At 40.4% G+C, this 18,525-nt stretch overlaps 1 protein-coding gene across 1 annotated transcript; it reads left to right on the forward strand.

Annotated features, from left to right (window-relative positions):
* Positions 1-5,832: 5,832 nt before the first annotated feature.
* On the forward strand, positions 5,833-10,292 carry TCHHL1 (trichohyalin like 1). The gene is made up of 2 exons (XM_027538342.1): positions 5,833-5,982; positions 6,695-10,292. The coding sequence occupies exons 1-2, from the start codon at positions 5,851-5,853 to the stop codon at positions 9,179-9,181; spliced, it is 2,619 nt and encodes an 872-aa protein (XP_027394143.1). The 5' UTR covers positions 5,833-5,850; the 3' UTR covers positions 9,182-10,292.
* The last annotated feature ends 8,233 nt before the right edge of the window (positions 10,293-18,525 follow it).

Here is an 18,525-nt window from a genome sequence, read left to right on the forward strand (position 1 = left end):
TTTTTTTTTTTTTTAAAACCAAGTCCAAATGAGGTGAGCGTCAACCGGGTGCCTCCCCGTCAGAGGCACGGGATGCTAATGACCTCATTAAGATTCAGATAATGAGTGCCCTGTTCAGTTTCTTTAGAGACCAGTCATGTAGGATTTTGCTAGGAAGATAGAGCAATATATGACCAAATGTCTATGCTCTATGTTCTAAATTGGAGGAAGGGTATGGGAATGACTGCTGAGACATAAGTTCCTTACATAAACATTCAATTGCTTTCCTGTTTAAAGCCCTACTTCTTACCCCCCGGAAAAGGTAATGGCACCCCACTCCAGTACTCTTGCCTGGAAAATCCCATGAATGGAGGAGCCTGGTAGGCTGCAGCCCATTGGGTCGCTAAGAGTCGGACACGACTGAGTGACTTCACTTTCACTTTCACTTCTTACCCCCACCTCCTTTATTCCTACTAATTCCGAGTGCAGAGCTTCCCCAGGTTCAGACAGTCAGATTTGCCTTCACCTCCATCACTGCTTCAAAATACGTTCTGGGGAAGGAGAGTGGCCAAGATGGTGGAAGACCCTGAGCTCACCTCCTTCCACTGGCACACCAAAATTGCAACTATTTATAGAACAATTGGTGAGAATGACACGATAGGCAACTGACAAACAGGAGAATAATCAGAACTGCAGAGGTTCTCTCCAAGGAGCAAATGGTCTCAGCCCCATGTCAGGCTTCCTAGCCCCAGGGTCCTGAACCAGGAAAATGAGGCCCCAGAGCATAGGGCTTTAAGACTAGCAGGGCGTACTTTCAGGAGAGCCAGACAACTGTAAGAAATATATAATTCACTGCTAATAACCACATCCCAAATTTTACATGCTCCAGGACCCACAGCAGAAGCAGTAATTTGAAATGACCCTAGATCAGACCCTCCTGCTGGTCTTAGAGAGCCTCCCAGAGAGGCAGGAGGCAACTGGAGCACAGCCTGGGCACATAGACACTGGCAGCAGCCATTTGGAGGAGCTTGTTCTAACACAGAGACACTGGTGCTGAGAAGCACTATCTTGGAATCCTCCCTCTAGCTTATTAGCTCCGAGATCCAGCCCCACTTATCAGCCTGTTGGCACCAGTGCTGAGACCCCTTGGCCAGCCTCATTTGTCAGTGGGCCAGCACTAGCTCTGGAACATCCTGACCCAACAGCCAGGATGGTCTCAGGAACCGGCCCCACTCACCAGCAAGCTGCTGACACTGGATCTAGGAACCCTGGCCTCACAGCTACCCACTTCAGAACCTGGCTCTACCAACCAGTGGGTTCTATAGCCAGCTGCCTCATGACACACTTCCAACCAGCTTATGGCAGCCTTCACACAAGACAGGGCCAACCAGACCAAGGACCTGCCACAGCTACCAGACCACCCATAGCAGTTAGCCTGTCACACCAGAAGGATCCATGCAGCCCACATAGGGACACCCCTGAGCACATAGCTCTGATGACCAGAGGGGAGTGTGCTTCTGGACACATAGGACATTTCCTGCAAAAGGCTGCTTCTCCACCATCAGCAAACATAACCAACCTACCAAACACAGAGACAAAAACAGATAAAATTTAGACAAAATGAGGCAACAGAAGAATATATTTCCAAAGAAGGAACAAGATAAAGCCTTAGAAGAAGAACTAAGTGAAGTAGAGATAAAGAGTTCAAGTAATGATCATGAAGATGTTCAAAGAACTTGGGAGAAGACTAGATGAACACTGTGAGAAGTTAGAGGTTTTTAACAGAGTTAAAAAATATAAAAAGAACAAGGATAAAGAATACAGTAACTGATCATCTCTGTTTGCATCTGCATTGCTGCAAATGACATTATTTTGTTCTTATCAACTATACTTCATTAAAAAAAATTTTTAATTCAATAACTAAAATAAAAAACACACTAGAAGGAGTTGCTGCTAAGTCACTTCAGTTGTGTCCGACTCTGTGCGACCCCATAGACGGGAGCCCACCAGGCTCCCTCGTCCCCAGGATTCTCCAGGCAAGAACACTGGAGTGGGTTGCCATTTCCTTTTCCAATGCATGAAAGTGAAAAGTGAAAGTGAAGTTGCTCAGTCGTGTCCGACTCTTAGTGACCCCGTGGACTGCAGCCTACCAGGCTCCTCCACCCATGGGATTTTCCAGGCAAGAGTACTGGAGTGGGGTGCCATCGCCCTCTCCACTAGGAGTTAACAGTAGATTAAATGATACAGAAGAACAGATGAGTGAACTGGAAGACAGAGCACTGAAAATCACTAAGCAGAAGGAAAGAATAAAAAGTAAAAAGAAATGAGGTCAGTTTAAGACACCTCAGGGACAACATCAAGCATACTAACATTCAAATGTAGGAGTCCCAGAAGGAAAAGAGGGAGAGAAAGGGGTAGAAAAATTATTTGAAGACAAAATATCTGAAACTTTCCTAACTTGGGAAAAGAAAATAGATATCCAGGTCCAAGGAAGCACAGAGAGTCCCAGACACAATCAACCCAAAGAGGACCACACCAAGACAAGGCATATCCAATCTTGATTTTCCAAATAGAAACTGTAACCTAAAACCATAAACATTTAGAGTTGGAAGAGTTCTGTGTCCTTCACTGTAAACCACTTCAGCCTCACCTCTTCCTTTGGCAGGATTTCTCCCAAAACTAGGTCAGTGGATCATGATAATACCTCTATTTAAATAGGTCTAGTGACAGCGATCTCATTACTTTATAGGCAGCCTACACCACTGTCAGACAACTATCCCTTAAAAAGTTCTTATGAATTAAGGTTGCTTTTTTTAAATGTTGTTTTATATTGGAGTGTAGTTGATTAGGGGCTTTCCTGGTGATGCAGTGCTAAAGAATCTGCCTGCTATCCAGGAGACCTGGGTTTGATCCCTGGGTCAGGAAGATCCCCTGGAGGAGGGCATGGCAACCCACTCCAGTACTCTTGCCTAGGGAATCCCATGGACAGAGGAGCCTGGTGGGCTGCAGTCCACAGGGTCACACAGAGTCCAGCACAACTGAAGCGACTAAGCAGCAGGCACAGCGTAGCTGATTAACAATGTTGTGTTAGTTTCAGGTGTACAGCAAATTGATTCAGTTATACATACACATATATTTATTCTTTCTCACATTCTTTTCCATTTAGGTAACTTCAGAATATTAAGCAGATTTCCCTATACAGTATACAGTATACAGTAGGTCCTTGTTGGCTACCCACTTTAAATATAGCAGTGTGTACATGTCAATAAAGTCTGCTTTGTAGAAAGTTTCCACCACTGATTCTAGTTCTATTCCCTGGCATTACACAGAATAAGGAACTCAAGATAATGGAGACAGCACAGGCTCAGAGAAATTTAGTTGAGAAGGGCTTCAACTCTGATTCAGGCTTTGCAATTTACTTGGTACGTGACCATACGCAAGTTACTTAACAACTAAGAGTTTAACTTCCTTATCTGTTAAAAGAGGATAATGACTACCAAAAGGACAATGAGGATTACGTAAGACAGCCCATGTAAGCACCTGACAGGTCGTAAGTGTTCAGTAAACATTAGTTCCTTTCTGTCCCTCCCCATTTCTCATCCCTATGAAAATTCTTCAAAAATTTCAAAACAGTTCTACTTCCTCCCCCAAGTCTTCAATCCAGCCTTGAACATACTGTTTCCTTGAATCCTTTTTCATGAGGCTGGCTCGTGAACTCCAGGACAGGGAGATAAAACTTACTCAATTTAAAATACCCCAGTGGCTGGCAGAGTGTCTGAGAAAGCGTTGGTACTCAGGGGATTCTGACGGATCAGAATTAAGATGACCTTTGCATGATATCCCAGTTCTCAGTAGAATTCTTCTCCCTTTTAGGGGAGAATGCTAAGAAATACTTCTTATAGGTAGAAACTATCAGCGTGGATTTTTTTCACCCCAACATCCTTGCCATGTTTATGTTTAACATTCTCCCTTGTACTTGTCTTGTTTATCAAGAAAATCAGAACAAGGTTTTGCTCAATATCAATGCTTGCCTTAGCCTCAATCTTCTCTTATAATTATCTCTATCTCCACCTTTCCATTATCTTGGTCTTTGTCCTTTACACTTGTTTACATGAATCTATTTCTAAAAACCTTTTGCAAGCAGAAAAGAATTTTTAAAACATCCTCTATTCTAAGTATCAAAAAAGCTGAACCCAATTCTCCTGTTAATTAAGTAGTTTCCACTAAGAGGGATGCAGATCTAGGAGGTAATCCCAAATTTGCCAGCTTAGCATCTTAGGCTGTTTCCTACCTGTCCTCAGCTTGATGGTTTCTGTCTCCCTTTCCCTTTAACACAAAGAACACAGTAATATGGATGCTCATTTCTAAGTTCCTTGGATTGTAAAAGTGCCTTTAAAGAGTAGATATCAATCACATTTTTAAAATAGCACATCTTAGGTAAGCAAAATTCTGCACACTCAGATTTTTTTCTAATGCTGCCTTTGGGCAAGGAGAGCAGAACATAGAAACAGCTAATTCAACTGGTATCTCCACTTTTGTCATATGCTGAACTGGAGCCTCTATTTTTAAACACATGATTGACACTCATATGTCCAGGCTAGGTCAAATACAGTCCATCCTGTGGGCAGAAAGAGGAATCATGACTTCTGAGGTCCCTGCCAGTCCTGTGATTTGTCAAACAGAAATGTAATTGTGTCTTTAGGTTAAGAAAAATAGCCAACAACCACCTCAAAGATTCCCCAAAACTATAACCTGCAAAAGTCAATAAATGAAACAAGATAATACCCTTTCCCCTTCCTTCAGATGAGTCTAAAACCATTACTTAACTGAAGGTGCCTAAAGAAGAAAATAAAAATAAAACAATCCGAGAGTAGAGAAGGAGGGAAGACTGGGTTTGGTGGTGATGAATCAGGGCTTTAGACCCAGAGGCTGTCTCCTTCCTAACTGTGCAATTAGAGACTCAATAAAAGGTTTGAGCACCTCCTGTCAGCTCACAGCCGCTGCCCCACATTCCACTTGCTCTCACTCGAGAACAAGGTAAGTCTCAGAGACTATCTGCTTGACCATATTTAGAATCTCGGCTGCTATTCTTGTGTGAGATTGTATGAGAATGTATGAGAATTTTAGAAAAAATACACTCTTAACTCTAGGTTGATGATTATTAATAATAATAATTAAATTATTAATAATAATAATAAAATTTCATTTTAAAAACCTATAAACTATTTGTATGACATAGGTATGAATACAATTCAATAAGACACAGGACTCAGACCTATATTAAAATATAGGGTCATTTAAATGATGGATAATGACTAAGGGGTTGAGACTCTGTTTTACCAGTGAATTCATGGAGCCTCATCTTGGTAAAAACATGTTGCTTGGCCTGCATAAATGGAGGCTGATTTTCTGTGTTACTTCTCTTTCCTCTGGAAGTTTTTCCTAACTTAAAAGTTATACTTTCCTACAATGAGGAGCTAGATTGAGCCAAGGGCGGAGGAAAACAGGTGGCCAGACTCAGATGATGCTGAAATGATTAGTACCACTCTGTTGGCTTCATTTGTACATTTTAGTACTTACATTTGAGTTCTTTTTCTACTCTCCTTTTACAATAAAGCTTTCCCTGAACACATGAGTGTCTCTATTTTCTGCAGGGTAGGGAGAAGTATCTCTTCTAATATTTATCTGTGCAAAAATCCTATCTCACCACATTATCTGGCACAAATTTTAAGATAAAGAATAGAATAAATGATGTCAGTGGAGCTGGGGGAGGGACAGAAGGAAGGGAGATCTGGTATCTCCTTCCTGAGAGATCTATCCTAGGAAGTGAGCTTTGTTTGTTCTTTCTCACAGTCTCCTGAGTTTGTAAAGATGCCTCAGCTCCTGAGAGACATCCTCTGTGTAATTGAGACATTCCACAAGTACGCCAGGGAGGATGCAGCGACGCTGACCTGCACAGAGCTGAAACAGCTCATCCAGAGCGAATTTGAGGACATTTTTCAGGTGAAGTGCTCATGGAGCTATGGAAATTCTTCTCCATTTGCCATTTCTCCAAAATACAAGCAAGATGGGCATACGTAATCCCTCCCCATTTTACATTTGGTTACCAGCTCTCAGTACTCATTGACTTTTGAACAAATTTTTTTTCAATCTCATTTCCCTACTCTGTGCAATTGCTTGGTCATTAATTCTAGGGGGAAATGAGCTTTTCATCACTGGGACTATTGCTTCTGTAAAGTAGGCATCTGAGAGGAGTCCTGAGCTTAGATGCATCTACATGCAACTCAAAATTGATATGAATGCTCCTTCTTAAAGATAGTTCTCTGATCAAAAATGGTAACCAGAATCAACACAGTCTTACCTTCTTTGGGGAGGGTCTTCCCAGGTGGTGCTAGAGATAAAGAATCCACCTGCCAATGCAGGAGACACAAGGAATGTGGGTTCCATCCCTGGGTAAGAAAGATCCCCTGGAGTAGGAAATGGCACCTCACTCCAGTATTCTTGCCTAGAAAATTCCAAAGGAGCCTGGCTACAGTCCATGGCATTACAAAGAATCAGACATGACTGAGCACACACACACACACACACATTTGGAGAAAATTTCCCAAGTTCATGAGGAATAGAATCAAAACAGAGGGTTCTTGGAAAATATGCAGACACTCAGGGCACTTGACCACATATAAATAGGCTGATTTTTCACTGTGTTTCCATGCAGCCATGTGCCATCCACGCTGTGGAGAGAAACTTGAATCTTCTGAATATCGACAGTAATGGCGCCATCAGCTTTGATGAATTTGTTCTTGCAATCTTCAGCTTTTTGAATGTCTGTTACCTTGACACACAGTCATTACTAAACTCAGAACCAAGACAAGTATCTAAACCAGAGGGGATGCCACATGATATGGGTCTTCAGGTGACGAATGAAACTGACCAGTGGACAGAAGGAACTTCACAAACTCAAGACAAAGTGGTGCTTCCTTCAGGAACGGCATCATCAACTCATCTCAGCCTCGAAGAGAGAGCAGTTGAACACAATAGGGTGGACCCACAGGGACATACCACAGCTCACAAACTACCAGTAGAAACGTCTGAACACAGTGACTCTAAGAACCAACATCTGAAAGGAGATGAACAGAGCCAGAAAGTGGACCAAGATGTATCAGCAACAGGTGACAGTAGAACCCAACGTGAGACAAGTAAGCCAATGGCAGGATCAGAACAGATCAGCAGTCACACAAAGGGGGAGGGACAGAATAAGGAGATTCTCCAGAAGGGAGATATACTAGCCAGGAAACAAAGTGGCACTGAGACAGGAGGACGGTTTGGAGAACAGGAAGGGAGCTTGGGAATCCTGCATTCTCCACTGGAAGAAACCACACAGAGGCCTGGTGGATCATCTGAGGATCAGGAAGTTGCAGGAGAGAAGGGTGTTAAGGGACACCCTAAATCACAAGAACCATCAGTACAGGGAAAAGATGAGCCCAGTTCAGAACATGTCGACCTGCCAAAACAAGCTGCTGCTCGGAAACCATCTCAGACACAGAAATCAGCTGCTGCCAAGGATGAAAGTAGAACAGCTGAGACTCCAGAACCACCCATACAAGAAAAAGAATATGAAACAAGGGACTTGTCAGTCCAAGGTGAGAACAGAAATGTTTCAGAAACACCCATGGTTAGAGTTGAAAGGAAGGGTGTAAGAGGTCCAGAGGTCCATCAAACAGTAGGGCAGAAACAAATTGAGGAAAAAACTCAGCCACCAGCTCTGGAAGAGCCAACAGAAGATAAGAAGTATCATGAACTCCAGGAATCATCAAAAGAAAAGAATGCTGGAGAAGATTCTGAGACACATGAGTTAAACTCAGAAGGAGGAGAACAGAAAGATTCCGAAAGTGAAGGAGCCATCAGCCCAGGAGAAGAGGCAAGACATGCTGAGGAAGGCACAGCAGAAGCACTTGTGAACAGTAAAAATGCCCCTGAAGCAGAAGGGACACCAGGAACAAGAGAAAGAATATGGGAGTTGACAACACTTGAGAACCAATCTGGAGAAAAAAATAAGATGACCACCAAAATTCATGACAAGTTGGTCAAGGAAGATGACGGCTACCAGGGGGAAGGTTCTGAGCCAGTGGCCACACAGAATGATGAGAGGTCTCCTGAAACCCCCAACAGCCTGACTGCAGAGGATGGTGACAGCAACTCAGAGACAAGTGATCTGTTTGTGCAAGGGGATTCCCAAAGTCAAACAAACCCATTCAGAGGGTCTGTGCAAGGAAGTGACAGTAATAACCCAGAAACTCAGAAACACTTAGCACTGAGTGAGGAAAAGAGAGTTCAGGAGGCAGCAGTGCTGGCAGTCAGAGGAGAGGATGAGCAGGTCACAGAGGAACATGCACAGGAGCACGAGGGTCAGGGCTCAGCGACAACAGGCCGAGGCCCAGCTGTGGAGCCCAGGGGACACTCCGACACGCAGGTGTTCATAGTGAGAGATGAAAACACAAAGTCCCTGGAGCCAGGGATCCCAGGTGCCCCAAATGCAGGCATCACCAAACAGCTTTCCGTAAGGCAACTCCCTACAAAGAAAGACAGTAGAAAAGAGCTAAAGGACCAGAGCCCAAGTACCAAAAAAGAGGAAGATGGAGCCCTAGAAGCCCAGGAGGATTTAGTAAAAAGTCTGGATGAGAACAATGCAGTCTCCCAAAAGACATGCCCTGCAACACTGGAGGAGGAGACTGAAAGCCCCCAACAGCTGGCAGGAGAACAAAGTCTCTCTACAAAAGAACATGATCCTTCAGTCTCTGAGTCAGGCCTTGAAGAGAGGATGCAGAAAGACCAAGAACTCTGTTTGGTGGAGAGAGGTGCAGAACACTCTAGTCCCCTGTACGAGGCCCTGCAGGAGAAGATGCTGCAGCAAACAAACGTAACCCAAGGGGAGCATCAAAATCAAGCTCAGACAGCCAGTGTAGCAAGCCCAGAGATCCACAGAAACCAGTCGAGTGCATCCCTCACCAATGACAGCTCAGATGGTCTTGTCTTTTTTATTGACAGACAAGCACTACAAAAGTACATCAGGGAGTTTCTGCCTGATGAGGATCCTACTGGTGCACAGCAAATATCAGCTCCCCAGGCCTTGGAAGATAAGCAGGGTCGCCCTCAAAGAGAGGAACTAGAACCACAAAAGGAAGCAAGCGCTCCAAAGCAATGAATCATTATCATCATCCCAGAAGAAGTTCCAAGAAACCTCATACATCGAAACAGGCCCCAGACTTCTTCCCTCCCAGTCACTCTCAATGCTCATACTCACACATTCAGATGAAGATTAATAATCCCTTAAATCCCCTTCCTAAATTTCTGCTGCTGATGTTGTTTAGTCTCTAAGTCATGTCTGAGTCTTTTGCGAACCCACGGACTATAGCCTGCAAGGCTCCTCTGTCCATGGGATTTTCCAGGCAAGAATATTGCAGTGGGTTGCCATTTCCTTCTCCAGGAGATCTTCCCGACCCAGGGACTGAACCCAAGTCTCCTGCATTGGCAGGTGGATTCTTTACTACTGTGCCACCAGGGAAGTCCTCCTAAATTTCTACAAGAGAAAATTATAAAATATTCATCAGCAGAAGCTACCAGCAAAGAAATGGCATACCAAACAAACATTGTACCACGTGAAGCTACTTCCAAGAGCAAAAACAGACTTTCTCATGAAACCATTTATCACAATTTACCTGTTTACTAAAAACAGAAAAATCTTTTCCAAATCTTTAATAAACATCAAGTTCTTCAATTGATTCACTGATTTTTTTATAATGTGACAGTAGAAAGTATGAGGCTGCACTACTGTCTTATAATTATAAAATATCTTTAATTCATAGATGTATTATTGTGCATCATGACATTTCCTACATAAATTTCAAGTTTATCGAAAAATTTTATCCCTCAAATAATCCTTTATCACCATAACTTAAAATAATTATGATTTCCTAACACCCAATTAAACTAGATTGCTGACTCTTTGCTCATGTCCAAGTGCAACTAAATCTATGCCATAGATTCACTCATTCATTTACTTATTGAGCAAATTCATTAAATTCTATTCCTCAACATATTCTTTTCATAGTTTCCGGCTCAAATAAGCAATCAGAATAATTATGAAGAAGAGAGAGAATACAAATCCAAAATATACTTGATTCCGTAAGATGTTCTTGTAACCACTGCTACTGCTAAGTCACTTCAGTCAAATGCTTATCCATATGGTTTTCTGACGGCATTGTATTAAAATTAACAATTAAATAACCGGATGAGCAATATCTTTTGTTGGTTCATTTTTTCCTTTCGTTCTCCACCTAGCCTTGGAGGCACTGATCAGAAACAAAAACAAACAGTGATTTCTGTTTTTTTAAATGACTAATTAAAGGATTATGCTCACAGAGCTTAGTAATGACCTAAGAAAGGAATAAAATAGTCATCATATAACATTTCCTGTGGCAATAACACCCCATCTGCATTGCATTCCATTCTTTTGAGGCTCAGTTTTCTTGCATTTCAACTCATATTTCTTCTGGAACCTATAATTTCCCTAAATTTCTTCCCCTTCCAACATTTTCAGATCTTTTCAGTCTACCTTCAAACATGAATGAATATCCCTACATGAAAAAATATCCCTTAAATGAAAAACAGACTCAAGACAATTCACAAAAATGAAAAATGTATCCTAGAGCATAAAGTAATCAGCTCTTTTGGCAAACAACTTGGCAATATACATCTGGGACCACGAAAATGACAAAGGTCATGAATAATATATCAATCAAAGACGCTATACTGATGACCAATAAATGTATGAAATCTTCACTAGACTGCAAAAAATGTAAATTTAATAGCTTTTTTGCTTATCAAATTAGTATAGGTTGTTTGTCTGTTTGTTTGTTTTTAATAACCACACAGAGAAACTGAGAGTGTGGAGAAACAGAAACTCTCAAATACAGCTGATAGATGTATAAATAAGCACAACCTTCCCAGAAAGAAATTCAATAATATGCATAAAATATTTTAAATATGTCTCAGCATTGTAAGAAAATAATCATACAGGTCAATAAAAATTTATCTACAAAGATATGTTATAGCACATTTCGTATGTGTGTGTGTTTAGTAGCTCAGTCATGTCTAACTCTTTGCGACCCCAGCCCAATAGGCTTTTCTGTCCATGGAATTTTTCAGGCAAGAATACTGGGGCAAGTAACTATTTCCTACCCCCAGTTATTTCCCCAACCTAGGGATCGCATCTCCTGCGACTTCTGCATTGGTAGGAGGATTCTTTACCACTGCACCACCTATAGCAAAAATCAGAAATAACTTAAATATCCATCATTAGAAGGATGATAAATTAACTTATGGGTACTAGATACTGTGGAATGCCAAAAAACATTAATAATTATGAGGTAACATATTATTTAATTAAATGAGGATGGATTAATAAGATACTAAACTTTCAATGATTATAAAATAGTAGATAATGATTCCATTCAAAGACTAATAAATGAATCAACAGGCAGAGCATGAGATCAATATTTTCACAGTAGTTATCTCTAAGTAGGACAACTACAAAAAATGTTATTTTCTGTTTTGACATTTTCTTCATTTTCCAAGTTTTTAGATAGCCAATTAATAATCTTTAATTATTAAACCTATTATTTTTATTACTTTTCTTTTTTTCTTCTTTTTTCTCTTTTTTCTTTTTTTAGCCTCAAGAAAAAATTTAAAGTAGAAAAAGATTTCCTCACAAAGATGTTCAAAACACCATTTTTTACAATAATAAAAAGTAGAAAAAATCAAATTTCTAATAATAGGGGGATAGGTTATATAAATTACTAAATATCCCCTTGATGGTTATTACATAGTCTCTAAAATGTGCATTTATGAAGCATCTGAATTTATACAGAAAACTCCTCATGTGGAAAAACATGACAACATCTGTGCTTTCAGTATAATATCAACTATATTTAAAGATAGTTATATAAGACAGAGAGGAAATATATCTGGATATATACAATGCTCATCTCTTTCTGACAGTTATAATTTATTTTCTTCCCTGTTTCTAAATATCTCTATTTTTGAATGTTTTATGTACTAGCATATTTAATTTATTCTAATTAAAAAAATCAAAAAAATAATAACAGCTTTTAAACATCCTCTTTTTATTCTAGAGGCAATTTTTTTTCCCCACCATCCTACATCCTTTGAAGATGATACTGCTCTTCTCCCAACAAGCCTAAAGACCTCTAACCTCCATGTTTTTGGCAGTTGACACTAATGATTGCCCCCCCTCCCATGAAATGCTCGCTTCACTGGTCCTTCCTTCCTCTCTTGTGGGTCTTTCGCATCCAGATTGCAGATTCTTTACAGAAATAAGATATTTTCTATTCCTGGACTTTCTCCCTCTAAGAACGTATCCTTGACCCAAGTTACTATTATTTCTTACACACTGATAAGTCTCAGTTCATCGTGTTCAGATTTGACTGCACTCCAACCCAATCTATGCAAGTGCTCACAAGATATAATCCTTGAGATTGCCAACCACTCCCCAATAACCTGGCTTGTCTTCCAGGCAGTATACTTCCACTACAGTATCTCAATAGAGTCTTCCTTTAACTCTGGTGAATGGAACAGCCATGGGCCCTGCCCTCATGAAAGATACAGTCCTGCATAAGACAACTAAATCATAAAGTCCTACAAAGAATTATTCAAAGGCAAGGTGTCTAAGTGAAGTAAGCCAGACAGAGAAAGACAAATATCATGTGACATCACTTATATATGGAATCTAAAAAAATTATACAGATGAATTTACTTACAAAACAGAATAGACTCACAAATGTAGAAAACAAATTTATGGTTACCAATGAAGAAAGAGGGGACAGATAAATTTGGAATTTGGGATTAAGATACACACTATATGATAAACAATAAGGAACTACTGTATAGCAAAGGGAACTTATGTTCAGTATCTTATAATAACCTATAATGGAAAAAATATGAAAAATATATGTATAACTGGATCACTTTGCTGTACACCTTAAACATTGCGAATCAACTATACTTCGATAAGATTAATTAATTATAATTGAGCTCCTCTGGTGGCTCAGATGGTAAGGAGTCTGCCTGCAATGCAGGAGAGCTGGGTTTGATCTCTGGGTTGGGAAGATCCCCTGGAGAAGGGATGGCTACCCACTCCAGTATTCTTTCCTGGAGAATTCCATGAATAGAGGAGGCTGGCAGGCTGTAGCGCTACATTACATTTAATTAATGTAAAAGTTAGTTAATTTTTAAAATCAAAGGCAAGGTGCTGGTCATATTATTATTTCTATCTCCATGCCTCTGCTGTTGTGGTTTACCTTTCCTGAAACACATGTTCATTTTCTCTCTATTCCTCAATCATACCTGTCCTTAAAATCCTAGACTAAACCTTACCTCTACCACTGATCCTTTAACTACTGTATCACTCATGGCCTGCAAGACCCAGATTAATATTTTAATACTTACTGGCTAGTATTATTAATTGTTTTCTGAGTGTTACTTCCCTAACTAAATAAATTATAAGCCACTGGAGATAAAGAAGAATTCTTATACTCTAATACTCCACGTGTCCTTGGACAACATATTCAATCTCTTGACCTCAGTATCTGCCCATGTAAGATGTCATTATGCCAACTCACAGAGCTGTTGTGAGGGATTTTTTTTTTTTTTTAAAGAGCAGAATTTTGTCAATAAGTAGCAAACAACCTAATTTCTTTTCTAAAAAATGGTGCAAAATGTAAACAGTTACTTCAGAAAAGAAGATATCAAAAAAGCCAGTGAAAAGGTGCTGAATCTCATTAGAGTACCAGGTAAGTGAAGGTTAAACCACAGTGAAAACCACTCACACATGCCAATGTCTGAGATTAAAAAGTGATGATATCAAGAGCATGCAAAAAGACAGAGCAACTAGAATTCTCACATCAGTAGCAGGAGAATAAATAAATATAACAATCATTTTGGAGAACTGTAGGGCAATACTGACTAAAGCTGAACATACGCAAACCGTCTGGCCAAGTAATTCCATCCCAAGTATACAACTGAACAGAAATGTACCAAAAGACAAATTCAAAAGTATTCACAGTAGCATCATTTATAACAGCCCCAAAGAGAAGATAAACCAAAGATCCACCAACTAAGAATGAACCAGTAATTTGCACTATATTCACATAAAGGACTTTTATACAGTGAGAACAGTAAAAGAACTACAGCCAGTAATGCGCAACATAGTGACTATAGTTAATAATACAGTATTGTACATTTGAAAGTTGCTTAGATAGTATATCTTAAAAGTTCTCATCACAAGAAAAAATTTTGTAATTATGTGTGGTGATGGGACTTATGGTGATCAGTTCAGTTCAGTTCAGTCACTCAGTCGTGTCCAACTCTTTGCGACCCCATGAACCGCAGCATGCCAGGCCTTCCTGTCCATCACCAACTCGCAGAGTCCACCCAAACCCATGTCCATTGAGTTGGTGATGCCATCCAGCCATCTCATCCTCTGTCATCCCCTTCTCCTCCTGCCCTCAACCTTTCCCAGCATCAGGGTCTTTTCAAATGAGTCAGCTCTTCGCAACAGGTGGCCAAAATATTGGAGTTTCAGCTTCAACATCAGTCCTTCCAATGAACACCCAGGGCTGATCTCCTTCAGAATGGACTGGTTGGATATCCTTGCAGTCCAAGGGACTCTCAAGAGTCTTCTCCAACACCACAGTTCAAAAGCATCAATTCTTCGGCACTCAGCTTTCTTTATAGTCCAACTCTCACATCCATACACAACCACTGGAAAACCCATAGCCTTGACTAGACGAACCTTTGTTGACAAAATAATATCTCCGCTTTTTAATATGCTGTCTAGGTTGGTCATAACTTTCCTTCCAAGGAGTAAGCGTCTTTTAATTTCATGGCTGCAATCACCATCTGCAGTGATTTTGGAGCCCAGAAAAATAAAGTCAGACACTGTTTCCCCTTTTATTTGCCATGAAGTGATGGGACCAGATGCCATAACCTTAGTTTTCTGAATGTTGAGCTTTAAGCCAGCTTTTTAACTCTCCTCTTTCAATTTCATCAAGAGTCTCTTTAGTTCTTCTTCACTTTCTGCCATAAGGGTGGTGTCATCTGCATATCTGAGGTTATTGATATTTCTCCCAGCAATCTTGATTCCAGCTTGTGCTTCCTCCAGCCCAGCGTTTCTCATGATGTACTCTGCATATAAGTTAAATAAGCAGGGTGACAATATACAGCCTTGACGTACTCCTTTTCCTATTTGGAACCAGTCTGTTGTTCCATGTCCAGTTCTAACTGTTGCTTCCTGACCTGCATACAGGTTTCTCAAGAGGCAGGTCATTTTACAATATACAAATATCAAGTCATTATATATATATAAAACTAATATAATGCTATGTATCAATTATTCCTCAACAACAAAAAATTATTGCAACAGAATTTCTTAAGTTTGGTAATTTTTAATTATATATTTTATTGAAGTACAGTTGATTAACAATGTTTCAGGTGTACAGCAAAGTGAGTCAGTTATACATACACACATATATTATTTTTCAGATTATTTTCCATTATAGGTTACTACAAGATATTGAATACAATCCCCCATGCTATACAGTAAGCCCATGTTGCTTGTTGTGTATCTATTTTATATTTAGTAGTATTTATCTGTTAATCCCATACTCCTAATTTATCTCTATCCACTCTTTCCCCTTTGGTAGCCATAAGGTTGCTTTCTATGTTAGTAAGTCTATTTCTGTTTTATAAATAAGTTCCCTTGTATCATTACTTTAGATTCCACATGTAAGTGATATCATATGCTATTTATCTTTCTCTGTGGGACTTACTTCACTCAGTATGATCTCTAGGTCTATTCATGTTGCTGCAAATCACATTATTTCATTCTTTTTATTGCTAAGTAATATTGCATTATATATATATATATATATATATATATACATATATATATACACACACACACATCATCTTCTGTATCCATTCATCTGTCCATGGACATCTAGGTTGCTTCCATGTTTTGGCTAAATAGTGCTGCAATGAACATTGGGATGCATGTATTTTTTTGAATTAGTTTTGGTCTTTTTCTGAATACATGCCCAGGAATGGGGTTGCTGGATCACATGTCACTGTATTTTCAGTTTTTAAAGGAACCTCCATATGGTTCTCCATAGTGGCTACACCAATTTATATTCCCTCCAATAGTGTATGAGGATTCCCAAGCATAGAAGAATTTTATAAGCATGATGTCAAGTAAATTAAGGCCAGACACAAAAAATTCATACTAAATGACTGTATTTACATAAAGTTCAAATAGTAGGAAAACTAATCTAAGGTACTAGAAGTCAAGATAATGGTACTACTAGAGAGGAGGGAGGGGCTGAATATGGGCAAGAGAGTAACTTCTAGGGCACTGTGTGTGCTCAATCACAGTTGTGTCCAACTCTTTGTGGCCCCATGGCTACAACCCACAAGGCTCATCTGTCCATGGAACTTTCTAGTCAAGAATATTGGATTGGCTGCCACTTCCAACTCCAGTCTAAGGCATTGGTTATGCTCTATTTCTTGATTTGGGTGGTGGTTACATGGGAGTGTCTACTTGTGATAATTCATCAAGTACACACTTATGACTTAGATGTTATACTTCAGTGAGAAGGTTTGTTTGAAAAGCATAAATGGAATAATATGCATGAAAGTGCCCAGCAAACCACCTGCCATTAGTAAGTACTCAATACATGTGTGTTAGTTACTATTTGTCATTGGATTCACAGTAGTCCAAATCCATAGGAGGCACTTTGTTCATCTGTGAAGTCTATAATTAATCACCTACTGAACTATGTATACAGGGTACAGAATGATGAGCAAAACAGACATAATTCTTGACCTCAGAGAGTGTAGAGTCTGACAGAGGAAGAGAGTCATTTTAAAAATTGACACAAAACAATGCATAATTACAAGCTGCAATGAGTGCTATAAGAAAAAAATCAATAGGGAGAAGTACTTTAAATTGAGGGGTCTCTGAGAGAGTGGCATACCTTCATGAGTGATTACTGAATCCTAGGACAGCAAGTCTTCCCCACAAAGCACTTGAAAATGTCTCTATACCAATCAAGGTGCATTACTCCTACTAGTTATTATGGGAAAGGTCAATAAAAATCCACACTTCTTCCTCAAAATACCAGGAAAGAAGTATCTAAGAAGTGAGGAAAGTGAAAGTGAAAGAAGCTCAGTCATGTCCAACCCTTTGTGACCCCATGGACTATACAGTCCATGGAATTCTCCAGGCCAGAATACTAGAGTGGGTAGCCTTTCCCTTCCCCAGGGGATATTATCAACCCAGGGTTCGAACCCAGGTCTCCCGCACTGCAGGCTGATTCTTTGCCAGCTGAGCCACAAGGGAGCCCAAAAATACTGGAGTGGGTAGCCTATCCCTTCTCCAGTGGATCTTCCTAACCCAGGAATCGAACTGGGGTCTCCTGCATTGAAGGCAGATTCTTTACCAACTGAGCAATCAGGGAAGCTCAAGAAGTGAGAAAATGAAGGATAAAGGCAGAAAGGCATGTGGTTAAGAATATGGACTCAGGAGTCAGACTATGTCCAGGTAACAATCAACCCTAGGTCTGCCACTTACTTACAGTGTGTTCTTGGGCAAGTTACTTAACCACTCCATGCTTCTGTTTATGCCTCTGTTAAAAATGTTGCATAGGGACTTCCCTAGTGGTCCCAAGGCTAAGACTCTGGGCTCTCAACACTCTGGGGCCTGGGTTCAATCCCTGGTCAGGGAACTAGATCCCACATGCAATAACTGAGAGTTGGCATGCTGGAACTAAAGATCCCACATGCTGCAACCAAGAACTGGTGCAGCAAAATAAATTTTTTTTAAGTTGCATAAAATATCAGGAAGTTCACCAACTAGTCCTGCACACAGGTTAGGAACTCCTTTCTAGGGATTCCTTACCCTCAGACAAAAAGGTCAGCTCATAGTCTGTAGAAAGGTTGAGTGAGACCAAGCAAAGTATAATGACTTTTCCAAGGTCACTTAGCTCCTGTTAGGAAAGGCAATCTTGGCCACACAGTCTTTCAACCTCCACTCAGCTACACAAGAACAGACCTTGGGCCTTGAAACACTTCATTACCAAGAGATAAACAGCCCACAAGCCTGTGCTGGACTTATTATCCTGTGTGGGACCATCTTCCCCTGTTTCAGACTCAATGCATACTCCTTGGTTCTGCTTAAGTATGTTCATCATATGATATCTGGCCCACTGCTATATCTGTCCCCTGCAAGGACAGATACAAGGTTCTTCATTCTGTGGCACAGGAGGGGTACATGTGGACCAATGGCCCTATGTCAGCTGCCACTGGCTTCCTGACCTCCCACCCTGAGCTCCTCCCAAATCTGTGATTTTGGCTCCCTAGGCATAGAATCCTGCCTCCTGAGAAATGTGTATGCAGGTCAAGAAAAATAGAACT

Source organism: Bos indicus x Bos taurus, chromosome 3 (genome assembly GCF_003369695.1).
Source record: "Bos indicus x Bos taurus breed Angus x Brahman F1 hybrid chromosome 3, Bos_hybrid_MaternalHap_v2.0, whole genome shotgun sequence".
Lineage (NCBI taxonomy): Eukaryota > Metazoa > Chordata > Mammalia > Artiodactyla > Bovidae > Bos > Bos indicus x Bos taurus.

What these genes read in the sequence shown, in the direction of transcription:
- TCHHL1 (XM_027538342.1), top strand. Translation starts at nt 5,851, where the DNA reads ATGCCTCAGCTCCTGAGAGACATCCTCTGTGTAATTGAGACATTCCAC. An exon ending in AATTTGAGGACATTTTTCAG is followed by an intron (nt 5,983 to 6,694) that starts GTGAAGTGCTCA and finishes GTTTCCATGCAG; the next exon opens with CCATGTGCCATCCACGCTGT.